General features: G+C 37.5%; 1 protein-coding gene across 1 annotated transcript; it reads right to left on the minus strand.

Annotated features, from left to right (window-relative positions):
- LOC109834518 (cryptochrome-1) lies at window positions 5,016-10,634 on the minus strand. The gene is made up of 5 exons (XM_020402562.1): window positions 10,271-10,634; window positions 9,249-9,467; window positions 7,706-8,412; window positions 5,887-6,638; window positions 5,016-5,238 (listed from the first exon to the last, which is right to left on the minus strand). The coding sequence occupies exons 1-5, from the start codon at window positions 10,632-10,634 to the stop codon at window positions 5,187-5,189; spliced, it is 2,094 nt and encodes a 697-aa protein (XP_020258151.1). The 3' UTR covers window positions 5,016-5,186.

Genomic DNA, 17,528 nt, shown 5'->3' on the forward strand with positions numbered 1-17,528 from the left:
AGCGGGTCTTTTCATCTATTTCATCTCACCTTTCGCGGGCCGGCTTCCCCCTTCCGTATCGCCACGTCTTCAAAAGTATTATACGCAGCGATCGTAAGTATTTAAATCGTACCAAAATGGGTTATACATTTGCCCTTACCGCTTAGTATTTTAAATGTCGGTCGTCATGCTAGATATTTTAGCCGACACGGCGGATCTAGGGGAGCTTTTTAACGTGCATTGTATTTTCAATGTTCATGTTGGATATATCGAAAGACATGTTAGTTATATCAACCGATTTTTCAGTCTAAAAAATTGGCTAATTTTTTGTTATGTTTATCTAATCAGGTTTGAGTTTAAATTCCTGATTGAATTAATATTGCTTCAAAAGATAAAATCTGATCAGTTCAGTGAAAAAAGACCGAAGTCGTTTCCGTCCCCCCTCTTATCTCTCTCATTCAACATCTCACGGTCTATTCTCCGAGCTGTTTCTTCGACATCAATATCGGGCGATTTTCTCTCCTCTTAACTATCAATGTTGGGCTTCTCTTTTCTTATCGTTTTTCTTCAACATCAACCCTATGCATCATAAATTGTTTATTTTTTATATGTTTATACAATAGAATTTATTAAGTATGTTTAGATTTTATTTATGATATTATATTGCACATGTGCACTCCATCCAATATGACAATCCGATATTTTTTATGTTCCCCGACATATCCTTGATTTCTGCTATCCGACATGGTTTTTAGTTGTATGACATGAACCCAACACCCGATATTTAAAACCTTGATAAACATGAAATTATGGAAGATCTGGGGGTAATATCATCAATTATGAATATGTGGGAGGCAAGTATGCAACTTTGGAAGATTTGGGGATATGTTGGCAACTATGATGATTTGGGTGGTAAATATAAAATTATGGAAGATTTGAGTAAAATCAAACATTTACAAGCAATTAAGCAAGAAAAAACTGACGAAACATCTGCCACCAATTCATAGTACTCTGCCGAAGCCCACACGTCACATATGTAATTCGCCAACGTCACCCATTTTTATATCTAGTCCCTTCCCTGTGTAATCATAAAGCCCACTTATATATAGGTCCGTAAAGCCCACTTATTATATTAGCGCAGTTACAGTATGCCCACACAAATAGGCTTATGTTCGGCCTATGTTTCTCCAACAAAGCCCATTTATAAAGCTCACAAATATACGTACTCCGCCTAGCCCACTGATATTTATCGATGGGAATGATAATGTTAAGTGATCTTTAGTGGAATGATTAGTTTACTTTAATGTAAAACAAAATAAAAATGGAAAATTTCATGTATAATGTTTCTTAGTCGGCTGAAACTTATGACTGTATTTGTTTATTTGTTCGAAAACTTCCTGAGCTACGTATATCATTATCACATCCTGCCTCCCTCAGCAATAATTGCTACAATGTTCCCTTCTTTGGCCAAAGATCAAAATAGCTAAAATATTTCCTCTTTTCTTCTACTTAGATATCCCTAAGTTATGACATTTCCTCCAAAATTATTTTAATAACTTCATGATTTTTATAGTTTTTAGTGTTACAAGCTATACGACTACGATTCACAGTCTAGAGATTTGAGTGTATTTTGTTTTTGGAAGATACATGTTAGGGGTGGCTCCTTGAGTAGTGATGTAAAACTTCAGATGTATGTTCTTTCTGCTTTTTTCACCTTATGGTAAATGTAAAAAAATGACTTATGTTCTTCAAAAAATTCTACCATGCAAATGGAAATTTATGAGAAAAGTTTCTTATAGAAGAATTTACGAGATATGGTGTACGGATTAACTAAAATTTAAGGTATTGACATTCCGATGTATAAACATTAATATGTTTGATATAAGCAATTGCACCCTTGTAGTGTACATTTCTCGTAAATTGGACTATATGCATCTGACTTTTCCTCAAATTATCCCTTACTTTACCATAAAACCACCGGAGTGAGCTTTCATGCAATTCAAATGTCTCCTTTGTTCTTTATATATAAAACTTTTGGTCAGTAAATTCCTTTATGGTGTTGACTATTGAGATGGCAAATTCTCAAAATATGGCTGATGGAAATCTCTTGTCGATGATGATCGTTGAAGAAGAACTCAAGCTTTCTCCTACAACTCTCCAAAAAGCAGAGTCTAATAACTAAACGTAACTATTTAGTTATAATGTTGAATTCTTATCTGATTTCTTTCTTTGTGATGGATCAGGTGTTAGCTGAGTTCGTAGGGACTTGTATTCATAGGATGTGGCACTGGTCTGGTGAACCAGAGGTACAACATAACCATAGCGGGGGTAGCCTTCGCTTGGAGCTTGGTGGTAACGGCTATGACATATACCCTTGTGGCCTGTTTGGATGGAGGGTAGAGAGGGGGGAGGGGAAGGGAAATCTAATTTTAACATTGTTTGGGAGTTTCATTTAGGAGGGTAGAGGAAGGGAATGAGGGGGGAAATTTGAGTCAAAACCTTACTCCCAAAATTAGGATGTAATTAAGGGGAAAGGAAGGAAGGGGAACTTTTCCACTTCCTTTCCTTTCCCTAAGGGAAGGAAGGGGAAGGAATGGAAAAATTTCCCCTTCCCTTCCTCTTCATTACACCCCAATTTGGGGTGTAAGATTTTGGTTCAAATTTTCCCCACATTCCCCTCCTCTACCCTCCTAAATGGAACTTCCAAACAATGTTAAAATTAGATTTCTCTTCCACTCCCTCTCTACCCTCCATCCAAACAGGCCACAAGTCATCTCCCAAACACACTGTTGGTCATATTTCAAGAGCTCAGCTCAATCCTGCAGTCACTTTTTCCTTTGGTATCATCCGCCCGATTTCCTTGGAAACAGGTATAATGTTGCCATCTATGTTAGAGATTCATATATTGATGTAGTCCAACATCGGAAAGATTAGGAAAATTAGAAAAAAATTTGAGCTAATACCTAACTGTTTAATTTTTGGGTATTTTTATAGGCTCTGTTGTAGTCTGATAGTGTCAAAGGTCTAGCTATTCAAAGGAGATGAACTTAAAACACTTTGTGCTGCCTCTGACCATAGATCCGCAAGATTTCGAGTTCTTCTCGCATGCGTTTTCAGCCCATAAGTCAAAATGCAACACATATTTCTTGCTCGTAAACCTTTACCGCTGAAATAACTTCAGACTAATTGTTTCTTTTCTTTTACTGCTTGGTATATAGATCAGGGAGCTTTCAGGAGCAGCGGTTGAAGCTGCCATTTTCCTCGACGTTATAATTGCAGGGTAAGCTGTAAGCTTACAAGGCCTATTGCCATTTCTGGCGATTTAGGGACTATGATAAACGAACCTCCAAATAGTAAATTGTTCTGGCAAAATTATATTTCGTCTCGTGCAGGTTTAGCTAGAGATAATATAATCAGAACAGGGAGGAAAAGGGAGGGGAAGAAGAGAGGGAAATATCACAAGAGGAGGTAAGATTAAAGATTAGAAAACGAAACATATAAATATAGCTTACGGAATCATGTTGTTGGTGATGTTATCAAACCAAAAGGAAAATGATCGAAAACAAAGAGTTTCAACATCTCCAGGTCTCTTCTGCCTATTAAAGGTTATTCTTATTAAAAGATGAAGATATCAGGTTGGCTTAAGAATCTACATCATGCTCATACACTCCTCATGTATAATATAATTTAAGTTCAATAACAACGAGGTTTGAACTCATAAAACCACGTATCTTGGATACCATGTCAAAATAAACCTTTTTCGGACGCTATAGCAAAATCAGATTGTGAATTAAGGGTGTAAGTCAAGCTAACGCTAGTCCTTGAAAGCTTTAAAAGGTCATTATGCTCGTTGTCTTATCAAATATTTCGTGCAATTGCAGAAAATAACTGGGGCTTCAATGAACCCTGCAAGAAGCATAGGACCAACCATTGCAGCACACAACTTCAGAAAGTCATGGATTTATATAATACCCCCAGTTATCGGCACATCATCTGCTGCATCACTGTATAATCTTCTTCGGTTGCCTAATGAGATTCAGAAGAACACAATAAAGAATATGAATAACAAACTAAACAGAACTCCCCAAGCAGCTTATAATGCAGGTATTTTCTTGTTATCTCATTTCTTACATAATCATTTTTTGTTTATCTGATTCCATTTCTAATGCGTCTGCTTTTTTTCTCCAGGGGATGAGATTGAGCTATATCATGAACTTGACAAGATTTCACTTTGGAGATTGTCAGATAATGAGATTGTCTATTCTTTCTACAAATCCTAAGACCTAGGATAGATTTTCGGATGGAACAAACCTAAGATAGATTTTCAACTGTTCTAGCATTGGTTGCGTAGTTCACTGGTTGTGCATCTATTCATTTGGTTCGAAATCTAACCATGCAACCAGCTTATAAGTAAACAAGCTGAAGTTACTAATCCTGTTTCTTTTGCTACTATAGTTGAGAATTGTAACTTGTAAGCTGATGTGGGTTAAAACAATTAAGCTTTCTGATCAAATTAGAACTAATATTATGATTCATATTACGCAATCGAACTTAAATGGATTTTGAACCTAATACGAGTTGGGAAAGTTTGCATCCATCTGACACTTTTTACATAAGGAATTTCATAAGATTCTAAGGGTCAGTTTCAAATACCAACAGTAAGATTCATTATGTTGTATGAATCAAGATCACGATGAACAAATTACTAGAAAATAAACGGAACATGTCATAGTAGAAACGAGAATCGTATTGGCATCTGTTATAATACTATTGAGATAACAAAAAAAATGAGGGCATGATCCTGTGAAAACAATATCACATTTTCAAGGAAATTTGTCAAGGTGATAATGATGCATCATATGTTTTGATGAGTGAACAAGAAGCATAGAATAAGCCGACACCATAATTTTGATAAATTGCTTCCTATGATTATGCCTATAATCCAACATCACTATCCCATTAGTAGGGGTGCTTGTCTAAAGTGTAAAATACCATTTGAGGAGAAAAAAAAAATTAAAGTTAGGGATTCAGATGCATTTGAGATAAAAAATTAATTACCTTATGAATAAAGCATTTATAAGAAACATCTATACAACAAATATATGATACAAGGAGGTAGTCGAGGATCTCACTGTCTGCACAAACTAGACCATGCTATAATAGAAAAGGATGAGAAGTTTACGTTGCTGTTTCTTCCATTGAGAAATCTAACCGATAGCGTTGGGCTGCACGGCATTCTCCACCTCCCAATTCCTTGTTCTGTCAAATAAAATTTACACAAATCAGAATATTTTCTTGAGATATCACCATACAGCAATCGTAGATGAAGTGATCGTTATTATAACTAAGTCCTAATTCCCTTTCTAGTAACTTAACTCTGCTGTTCTTTAGATTGTTTTTCTTGGGGTTAATTACGGATAGAACGGTGCAGTATCGCCCAATTGCAGATAGAAACCCGGTAGTTATATTGGTGCAGGGACAGACCTGTAATGTAGGCCAATTGCGGATAGACCCCTTGTACTTTTGATGATCAAGATGTCTAATCTTAGTTTTTCAGTTAGAACGAACATATTAATGAACTCTTATATGTCGCATGAACTATATTTTTCTCAGTAGTTTTCTCATATCCGTTTTGTATCCTCATGAATATCCGCTTATATATCCGTACGTGTATCCGTAACCGTATCCGATTTTAGCGGATATGGATATGAACTTTTCTTACCGAAGTATATTAGTATCCGTATCCGAAATGGGTAAGCGGATATGGATATGTTAAGTATCATATCCGAGCCGTATCCGGACCGAATGCACCCCTAGTAAAAAGTCAAGTCCTACTAATAAAGTCATAGTAGAAATGCATTAGTTCAAACAGAAGTATGAGAAGTCTAATCAAGATATTTCACTCACACACTCTGTGAAAGCTGCCTCCAGTTCATCAGCTGATGAGATTGTGGATGCCTCTGTAGATATCCACCACTCCCAGTTCCAGTATCATCTGCCACAAATTGTTCCGAGTGACTAGAAACCGTAGGCGGAGACCAAACCGGGACCAGCCCTCCGTCTCTCTCCGACCAAGTACTAGATGACTCTGCCGTTGACTCTATTGCATCCGGTTGGGTCCCACCCTGGTCCATTGCTTCTCCTTGAGCCACTGGAGTAAAATTTACATTTACTGGTACTTCTCCTCTGCTAACTTCTGCACTATTTCCCACATCCACAGAGACTTCTTCTTCGACTCTAACTAATGAAGCAGTCATACTAGGAACCATCTGATCTTCATGTCTTCGATCAGCATTCAGATTGTTACTGTTTATACGAACAGGTTCATGGTCTACTTCCATCTGTAGGTCTTGAGGGAAGTCGATAAGAGGTATCTCGGAGGAATCTCCAAGGCCTTCTTCGGTTCCATTCTCCATTGCAGCTCTTGATGCTGCTTCTAGTTGCCACATTTCAGTGAGAGCTTCTTGTAATCTGGCTTTTGCAGCAGAGATTTCTACAATGGGGAGAGGGTAATTGGAGCCAAGTTCAATTCCCGCAGCACGTAGTACAGTTTCAGGTGCAGCCCATGGGTGGTGTATCCAGCTAGTGGGTAACCGAGCAAGTTCAGGAAGCCAACGGCGTACATACTCTCCATTTGGGTCAAACTTGTAGCCTTCAAGCTGACAGATCAATAAAGAATATGATAAATAAGCAGAAATATCCGTGATCCAGTGTAAAAACAATTTTAGAATCTGTATATCATCCTCACTTAAGTTTCCTTAAAAATGTATAGTAAAGCAACAAAAACACCACTACCGACAATGAACAACCACAAAACAATAAAACCTTCAGCCAATTTTTTGGGTTGGTGGCATGAATCATATTGTTCTGTTCAGTTCTCTACCTCTATTATCATTTCTCTCGTAACCGGTGCATTCAGTGGTCTCTGTTACACATGACATAACCAAACTATCCTAGTCAATTCTCTCTCATTTTATCCTCAATAGGAGCAACCTCCAACCTCGTAGTGTATGTCCAGAAATCCATCGTAACATTCTCATCCATGTTGCACTCATTTTTGAACATGTTTCTTAACTAACATTCTGCTAGGAAAGTGATCAAGTGATAAAATGATTCAAAAACATCCTATAATCATAAATTAATTAACTTTAAATCAACACATAAATACCTGTATATCAAAAGTGTAGTGAGTGCAGCGTGCACAAAAGTTTTCAGGTTGTCTTTAAGCCCCAACATCTATTTAATCATGTCTTTCTACGTCATAGGCATCTTTCATCAATACCTCACATCAACCGAGAAAAGCGAGTACTTTCGCACATAACCATGCAGCTGTTTTATACATCTATTCAATCTTGTGTGCTTTCGCATCACTCACACAAGCATGCAGATGTTATCTAAATCTGCATAATAGCTTCATTTTCGTTACTTTTTTTATAGAAAATATAACCCTTTTCCCAACCTCTCCCAATTCTCGATATTCCCTTCCTTTCACGGTAAAAGTACATTTGATGCTACAGGGCTGATTAGTGATGTAGATAGGTTGAGTGGAGATGGGTGAGGAGGAGCCTTCTTTTTCTCAAACATAACGGATCTAAAACATCCACCCTTTTCTAACCCAAATGTTAGTCATGCGGCACTCAATTGCTTCTCATGTTTGCGCCCCAAAAAAAACCCAGCATAATTCGTTTTACAAATTAAAACTTTATTTTTCCAATTAAAATGCTACCTGAGGGTTATCAATGCGATCAAAATCACGACCATCAGGAAGAGTGCCAGATATATACTGCCAACCCAGGGCATCACTTTCAAGATCAGCATCCAAAAGTGTATCCCAAAAGTACTTCATTCCCCATCTCCACGGAAGCTGCAGTACTTTCACAAAGAAGCTTGACACCACCACCCGAATCCTATCATGCAACCAACCAGTTGCCCATAGCTCTCTCATACCTGCATCCACTAGTGGATATCCCGTCCTTCCTTGTCTCCAAGCTTTAAAATAACCCTCGTCAACCACCCATGGAAAATACCTAAGATGTGCAAGAAGTGGCCTCTCATGACTACAAGGATGGTTGAAGCTCAGATACCTTGAGTACTCACGAAGACCGATGGATTTGAGGAATAAATTGACACTCTCTTCGCCTTCTTTGTTTCCTTCATTAGCCCAAACTAGTTGCTTGATTCGAACAAGGTGGAACACTTTCCGAACGCTGAGTTCTCCAAAATGTAAATGGGGTGAAAGGAGAGATGTCGTTGCACCATCGGCTTTCTTTCGGTTAATGGAGTAATCAATCAATGGTCCGTTGATAAAGGCTGTCAGCGCCCTGTCAGCATTTCGCCAGCCTGGCGACCAAGATCGAGCAAGGAGCGCATTACTTCCTCTCTCAGACTCATCTTCGAAAACAAGTGTATCTGCAGGGCACCTTGATACGTCACCTGGAATCCAGAAATATATACTTCAGTATCATATTGATAACTTGGGTAGTATCACGATACACTAGCTTCAGAAGATTTGAAGGCTGAGTACAAACTGTGCATTTTATTCTGGGTTAAAGTCCTCTTCAAGATGTAACGGGAAGGATCACTAGTAACAGAGTTGCTAATCTGTGCAAGTTAGTTTATGAAATTAATTGTCAATGTCATTTTTATAAAGCAAATCAATGTCATTTATCATTAACTTATGAGATAAGTTCGTTCTGAGAATCCATAATTAGAAAACAAAATCGGATAATCTTAACTAGTTGCCCAAACATTGTATCATTAGATATACAGCATGCAGATAAGTAACATGAAATAACTTACATGAGATTCTTATTCTGACAAGTCAGGATGTTTGATAACCTTCACAATATAGCATCCATTACAAACACACAGTTATACAATTTAGCACGGGCGAGAGTATTACTAAAATGGAATACTTAGCACCTAGATTAGTGGCACCTAGATTAGTCCCATGGGACAATTTGGTTTTACTGCTGTACTTAACTATACAATTGATCAATATGGTTAAGAACAAAGCAAAAGGATAACTCAACCAGAAGAAGCACAATGGCTATCACATACTTCCTTAAATAGAGAAATGTGAATCGAATGTGTAAGCATAACAGATGGCAGAGGGAAAAAATATCAAAGATATATGTCTCCTATTAGCCCCTATTATTATTAGTTTCAACAATTTGAAAATATGCATGTTCAAACACCAACAATTACATCATGTCATTAGATACAGAAAACTGGGTGATGAAATTACGAGTGATTTTCAAAGAATGAACCTGATGATATTCTTTTAGGAGGCAACATGGGTGCTGCAGGATCATAAGGCATACTGAGACATTTATTCCAGAATGGTGCAAAAGTAGTAAAAGCGCAACCATTCTCGTCGTTAACTTCCCAAGGTTCATAGAGTAAATCAGCATTGAAAGAACGAACATTTACTCCTTGAGCAGTGAGAATTTCCTTCAGACGATGGTCCCTGACAAGGGACAAAGGATCTGCACGAAGAAAAAAAGACAGGTTAAAAGCGCAGAGTTTACATACACCCCTAAAATAACGTGCACGGGCGATCAAAGACTAAACTCTCCACTGCATAATAACAAATCAAAAGGTGTCAAACTATGCAGGGTAATTGTTTGAGCAGATGAGTCAAGTTCGAGAATGATATCGAGATGACACTAGCTGTCTATGAACAGCCCCTTTCCTCTCGACTCATAACCATGTTTAATCCATTCGCAGAAGATTTTTTTTTAAAGGGATTCAAGAAAAACCATAATCCAAATATCACGCAGTGCAAAAAAAAACTAATAGCTTACGAGTTCACTTCCAAAACACAAACACAGAAAACTTGATCATATGAACATGTCATATATAAATGACAACAAACAAAACATCATAAACAATTCAGCATCTTGATACAAAAGGAGGCAGAGGTCAATACAAGATATCAAGCTCATCGACAACATCAAAACCAACCAGCTGACAGGATCAGTTAGCACAAAAATGTAAAAAACACACCTCGTATAATTGATCAGGTAGAAATATACCTCAAAACCCAAGTGCGAAAAATCTAAAATCATATCAGTTTTCACAACTCCCATGTCCCCCAAATTCAGGAGGAGGACAAAAATTCCCATCCTAAACACTGTACGCAATAACTCCTCACCACAAGTAACATATGAATCCCACATCAGCACTAATAAATTAATCCTAAACACCCAAAAGGGGAAACTTAACTAAACCCCATAATAAAGTAGCCGTCACCAAAAATAGCAAACAGATAAAGAAATCAGTAAATTACCATAGAGGTGATTGAAGAAGAGGCTACGAGCACCAGTGGACTGAATAATCTGGGCAAGCGTAGAAACAGAGTCAAAGGACCTCCTGGTTACAAGAGGAGCCCCAAGGCTCCTCAAAGAGGAATCAAGGTGGGCCAGGCTCTGGCTGAGCCACCACCTGGAGACTCTCCCAGGATAATAGTGGCCCTCTTCCTCTGGAGCCCAGATGAAGACCGCAAGCACTGAGCCTGACCTGACTCCAGCTGAGAGAGCCGGGTTGTCTTCAACCCTCAGATCTCTCCTGAACCAAACTATGCTCAGGTTTTTGTTGGTGGTGGTGGTGTCGGTGGCGGCAGCGGCGGGGGGNCCGACAACACCTGAAGGCATTTTGGATGGGTTTTTTGATGGGTTTGCTGTGCAACAGGATGTGGGTACTCAAAGGAGAAGTTGGTGGAGATATCAAAAGAAACAGGAAAAAAAAGGGGGAGAAAATTGGAGAAAAGGATGGTGAGGTCAAGCTGGAGGAAGAAGCAGGAGCAGAGGTGGGAAGGGAGAGGACAGGGGACCTCAGCTGCTCAGCCAAGAGGATGCGGGCATGTGGCGATGGGGATAATTGGGCTCTGATTTTTTCTTCCTCCTTTTTCCTTTCCTTTTTTTTGGCCTTTCTCTTTCTCTAATTTGGGTTTTTCTGTCATCAGTCCCTTGTATTTTGATATTTAAGCTTAGTAGTCCCTAAATTTATTAGGGCTTGTTTGGATTGAGAGGAACAAGGGAGAAGAGAAGTTCGGGGAACTATTCATCTTGTTTGGGAACACTTAGGAGGTGAAGTTATTCACCCTATTTCCCCTTAATTCACCCCTTAATAGTATAAAATTTGTTACCCCCAAATTAGGGTGTAACCAAGGGGAAGTGAACTCCCTTCCCTTCCATTCCCTTCCCGTCCTTTTCCTTCCCTCCTCTTACCTAGTTTTTCTTAACTTCTCTTAACCCCATTGAAATTCAAACACGCCATTAGTTATTCCAAATTAATCCCTCCATTAGTTGTTTCACATAAGTTGCTCCATAGTCCATTAGTTATTCCAAATTAATCCCTCCATTAGTTGTTTCACATAAATTGCTAACTAAGGGCTTGTTTGGATTGAGGGGAATGAGGTTGAATTGGTTGAAGACTCATCCCCTCAGCTTCGATCTTCAAATTCGGTAAGAAATCCTAGATCTAAAAGATCTTTTTCAATTCTTGATGTTGTTTCTGGCTCTACTTCTTTGAATCCTATTGAGATGAATGTTGATGGTAGTAGATCTGGATCTCTGAGATCTGATCCTATTCTTGAGTCAATCTTGAATGTTGATGGTTCTTATCTTGGAAAATCTGATCCTGCTAGTTTTTATAGATCAAATCCTGGGATTATTGTGTCTAATATGGACTCAGCTACTGTTTCATTGGGGAAAAGGGAACATGTAGTGATTTCAGAAGACAGGGTTCATCAAAAAACCTCTTTTTATAGGAAATGTAAATTCAGAATTCCCTCCATTAGAATCTAAAAAGGTTCCAGATGCTTCTGTTCCTGTTAATAATGGTAGCAAGAATTAGATTAATCTATTTGTTGGCAATAGAAAACCAGGGAGTGGTATGGATCTGAATTATGTGTCACCGGCCGATAAAGATATCGTGATCTTTGAAAATGATGAATAGAATGAAGGTGCTTCCCTTTGGCAATCTTCACTTTTTGGTCAAGTTGTAGGGCTTAATGTTAAATATAAAGCCATGGAAACTTTTGTTCAAAAAGTATGGGCTCAGTTGACAATTCTAGAAGTTTGTCTTCTCAGAGCTGGTGTTTATCTTTTCAAGTTTAAAAACAAGGAAGATATGTGTGTTATCCTTGAGAATGGACCCTGGTTTTTTAGGTCTAGACCTTATATCTTAAATCCCTAGGAAATAGATGAAGATTTTGATAGAATTAAAGATAACATTTATCCTATATGGATATAATTACCTAGACTGAAACATAATCTGTAGAATGCTAAAAGTATTAGCAAAATTGTAAGTGTCATTGAAAGGCTTATTACCACTAACAAGCTTATAGCTAATAAACAGAGATTAGCCTATGCTAGGATCCTTGTTGAAGTGCAATTGCCCTCACCTCTGCCTGATCAAATTTCTATCCAAGGGGCAAATGGTAAAAGTTTTTCTCAGAAGGTTAACTATGAATTTGAGCCAAGATGGTGTGATTTTTGCAAAGTGGTGGGTCATGATTCAGTATATTGTAAGAGACAACCTAGATCCAAAAGATGGATACCAAAACAAAATTTAATTGCTCCTTATAAGGTTGACAAAGATTCAGAGAATGTTTCAAGACACTCATGAAATCAAGGGGGCAATACTCAAGCTTCTATGCTTAAGTTGAGCTAAATAAAGTTGTGCACAATCAGGAAAAATGCCTAGGTTATGCTTGGAGCATCAGAGGTTAAAATTGTGCACAATCAAGGGTGCTCAGAGGTTTAAAGGAATCTTGATAAGTCTGTGCATGTTGTATGTTGATCATAGGAATCTTGCTCAGGCAGGGTATGTTGCACACAGTCCAGGGGTGGTGCATGTTGATAACAATGTATCTGTTGCTGCTAGGCAAACCAGTTTAAAGGGTTCTGAGCTTGAGAAAAAAATTCCAGATTCTAAACTTGTGCATGTGGGGCATGTTCTTAATCCAAGAGCTGAAACTGGGCATGTGAATGTTGGTAACAATGTGTCTGTTGCCTCTGGGGTTAACTAGTTTAGAAAATTATGTGCTGGAAAATGTTGCAAATTTCCTAGTCCTGAGCCTGTGCATGGTGTGCATGCTAAAAAACCAGAAGCTGAATATGGGATTGTTACTTCTGGGGCAAATCAGTTTAATTTCTGTGCTGGGGAAAGCAGACAAATTTTTGGTCCTGAATCTGTGCATGTGGTGCATGTTCAAGATCCAGGAGCTGATACCCTCAACTCCCCTCATATGAACAAATCTTAGTCACTTGTTCAAAACAAAAAAGTTATGAAGCATCTGAATTCAAAAAATTCTTTCTCATCTTTAGAATTCTTGGACATTGACCCCTCTACTTTTGATAGAGGGTTTGTCAACAAATGAATTTCTCTTTTTGGAATGTTAGAGGACCAAACAAGTTCTCTAAGCAACAATTGGTTAGACACTATCTGGTTCAATATCATATATCCTTTATTGCTCTTCATGAAACTAAAATTAAGAAAGCATTGCTACCTATTGCTACAAAGAAAATAGGGAAAAACTAGAGGTGGATGTCTAATGTTAGGGCTCATGGCAAGACCAGAATTCTCATCATTATTAATTCCTCTGACCAACAGATTACATGCAAAACTAAATCATTGGATGGGAGGCTAGAATGTATTATATCCTCAGTTTATGACTTCAATCTTTTGGATGAAAGGAAAGATTTATGGGATGAGCTCAAGTAGATTAAACATAGAATTGGAAATGAACCATGGATTCTCTGTGGAGACTTCAATGCTATGATTAATAATGATGAGAAGCTTGGAGGGACTAGGCTATCTGAGGCTGATACTTCTAATTTTAGTAATTTCAATTCTAATTGTCATCTTTACCATCTGAAAACTCTGGGCTGTTTTTACACATGGAACAACAAGCAAGGCTCTGAAACTAAGGTCTGGAGCAGATTAGATAGGGCTTTGATAAATGATACTTGGATACATTCGCTCAATACTAGCCATGTGGAATTCCTTCTCCCCAATTTCTCAGAACATTCTTCAGCATTAGTCTCAATATATGAAGATATGTCTTAAGGGAAAAAGCCTTTTAAGTTCTTTAAAATGTGGATTAATCATCCAAGCTTCTCCCCTACAGTCTCTAATGTTTGGCAAACTACAATTGATGGTTTCACCATGTACTCTATTTATGCCAAACTAAAAATGCTGATAGGTGCTCTTAAGAGTTTGAACAAAAAGCATTTTTATAATATAAGTGAACAAGTCCAAAGGGCTAAAAATGCCTTGGAGAATGTTCAGGGTAGACTTCAAGCTTATCCTCTTGATCCTATTCTTATTACTCAAGAGAAAGAATGCCTTTCAAATTACAACAAGCAGGTGGAATGTGAGTTATCTTTTTTTCAGCAAAAAGCCAGAATTGCTTGGAGTTTACATGGTGATAGATGCACCAGTTTTTTCCATGATATTGTAAAAGCAAAGAGACACAACAACAGGATTGCAGTTCTGTACAATAACAGAAGAGATAGGATAACTGATGGTGATGGAATTATAAATGAATTGGTTTCTTTTTATGGAAATCTTATGGGAACTGCAGTTGATACTTCACCTCTTGACATAAATGTTATAAAGTCTGGGCCATGTCTCTCTGATGCTCAAGCCAAAGAGCTATCTAATCCTGTCACTAATGAAGAAATTAAAGGTGCTATTTTCTCAACGCCAGACAACAAATCACCAGGTCCTGATGGGTTTAGTGTGGCATTCTTCAAATCTGCTTGGGAAACCATTGGAGATGAAGTCACTTTGGCAATAAAAGACTTCTTCAAAACATGCAAACTCTTGGGTGTGGTAAACTTTACTTTAATTACTCTAATTCCCAAAGTGCAATGTCCAAAAAACCTTCTCAGATTTCAAGCCTACTTCCTATTGCAACTGTATATATAAATTCATCACAAAAATTCTAGCCAACAGGATTAAAAATGTGTTAGGATACTTGGTGAATGAAGCTGAATGTGCTTTTGTTAATGGGAGGTTGATCTCAAGTAACATCATGCTAGCCCATGAACTAGTTAAGAACTACAACAGAAAGAGTCTTTCCCCAAGGGTCATGCTGAAAGTGGACATCAGGAAGGCATTTGATATAATTAGTTGGGAATTTCTATCAGACATGCTTAAAGGGCTGGGTTTTCCTATTGCTATGATAAATTGGATAATGGCTTGTATTACTTCTCTTAAATATTCTCTCTCTCTCTTAATGGTTCCCTTTATGGATAATTCAAAGAGAATGTGGCCTTAGACAAGGAGATCCTCTCTCCCCATACTTGTTCATCCTAGGCATGGAGTACTTATCTAGGAGCTTGGATCTTTTGAAGAATGATAAAATTTTCAAATATCACCCTAAATGTGCTAAGTTGAGGATCTCACACCTAATATTTGATGATGACCTGCTCTTATTCTCCAAAGGTGATCTGAATTTAGTGTCTAAGTTACACAAGTGCCTCAGGGAATTTAGCAATGTTTCAGGCTTAGAAGCAAATGCAAATAAGAGCTCTATTTTTTATGGAGGTGTTGATGATAATGTCAAATCTTCCATTCACAATCTGTTAGGATTCTCTGCAGGTAATTTTCCTATTAACTACTTCGGGGTTCCTCTTATTTCCAAAAGACTGACTTACATGGATTACAATCCTCTCTTTACAAGAATTATAGATCAATTCAAAAAATGGCTAAAGGTCAGGAACCTCTCATATGTTGGTAGATTGCAAGTAATCAAGAGTGTGATTCTTGGAATCCAAATTTTCTGAACCTCTAACTATATCTTACCTATCAGTGTTTTAAAGAAAATAGATGAAATATGCAAAATGTTCTTGTGGAGCAAAACTGAACAAGCATTAAAAGCTCCTCTCGTGTCATGGGAGATAGTGTGCATGAATAAAAAACAAGGAGGTCTAGGAATTTTTTCTGCACAAAGGTGGAATGTTGCTTCAGCTCTTAGATGTATTTGGCACATACACGCAAATAGAGAATCTTTGTGGATTGAATAGGTTCATGAGACCTATTTAAGACAAAGAGACATATGGCAAGTCAAAGCTAAGACTGAGGATTCATAGATGTGGACACAATTGATTAAAACTATAGATACTGAATTTGTGTGGAGGTGCTGAAAACCTGAAACAACTCATTAATTCATGTCACTGCAATGCAAATCTCAGACTTTCAGCCCTGTATAATGCAATTTCCCCTGCTTCTCAAAAAGTTTCTTGGTACAATGTGGTGTGGTGGGGTGGGGGGGGGTTAAATGTTCCTAAAGTTGGTTAGTCTTGCAAGACAGAATCCTCACTCAATACAGACTTCTTAGAAGAGGGGTAATAGATTCAAACAACTGCTGTCTTTGTGAAGAAGCTTTATGCGAGACCAGGAATTATCTATTTTTTGAGTGTGCTTATTCTTGTGAAGTGTGGAATAGCATTATGAATTGGTTGGAGTTCAATTGGAGGTCTTGCATCTGGCAACAAATAATTCACTAGTTCTCTGTCAGGTTACGAGGGAAGGGACTCAAACAAAATTTAAAAAGGATGGCTTTAAATGCAACAATATATACATATGGAGGGAAAGCAATGCAAGGATTTTTTTAGCGTAAATCAGGAATCCAGTGCAATTGGTCAGGGAGATAAAAAATGAAATTTGGATTGCAATTCTTAACAAGCCAGGAGCTGATAGTTGTAGCTTATTGCTGAAATAATAGTGTAAAGATCTTTGCTTGTTGTAGTTTTTTGATATTGTGAGAGTAATCTCAGTTCTTAGCTGAACTATCTCGATGTATATAACTTTATATTTTGGTTGATGAATAAAATTTTTCATTTACAAAAAAAACCGACATACTTAACTCCCAAATATAACATGTGTGAAAATTCTCCTTGAGGTTTAAACATTTGGCACGGATTACATGAAAACTTTTTAATAAACAATTCAACGATGGATTTTTTTTAGCGTAAATCAGGAATCCAGTGCAATTGGTCAGGGAGATAAAAAATGAAATTTGGATTGCAATTCTTAACAAGCCAGGAGCTGATAGTTGTAGCTTATTGCTGAAATAATAGTGTAAAGATCTTTGCTTGTTGTAGTTTTTTGATATTGTGAGAGTAATCTCAGTTCTTAGCTGAACTATCTCGATGTATATAACTTTATATTTTGGTTGATGAATAAAATTTTTCATTTACAAAAAAAACCGACATACTTAACTCCCAAATCTAACATGTGTGAAAATTCTCCTTGAGGTTTAAACATTTGGCACGGATTACATGAAAACTTTTTAATAAACAATTCTATCGTTGATTGCGACTTGCTCAAATTAAACATAATACTCATATGATGATCGTTTGAGATCTTAACTGCAGACGTTCTATCAAAAGTTATGGGCTAATTGCATATTATTTCTAGTTGGTACTCTTGTGGGTTAATTTTCGTAACTCGGTATAATTCCTTAATCAAGTCACAATAAACTATATGATTCCGAGATTATTAACGGCGCCGTTAACCCTCCGACATACATT

The sequence above is a fragment of the Asparagus officinalis genome, chromosome 3, assembly GCF_001876935.1.
Source record: "Asparagus officinalis chromosome 3, Aspof.V1, whole genome shotgun sequence".
In the NCBI taxonomy this organism is placed as follows: Eukaryota; Viridiplantae; Streptophyta; class Magnoliopsida; order Asparagales; family Asparagaceae; genus Asparagus; species Asparagus officinalis.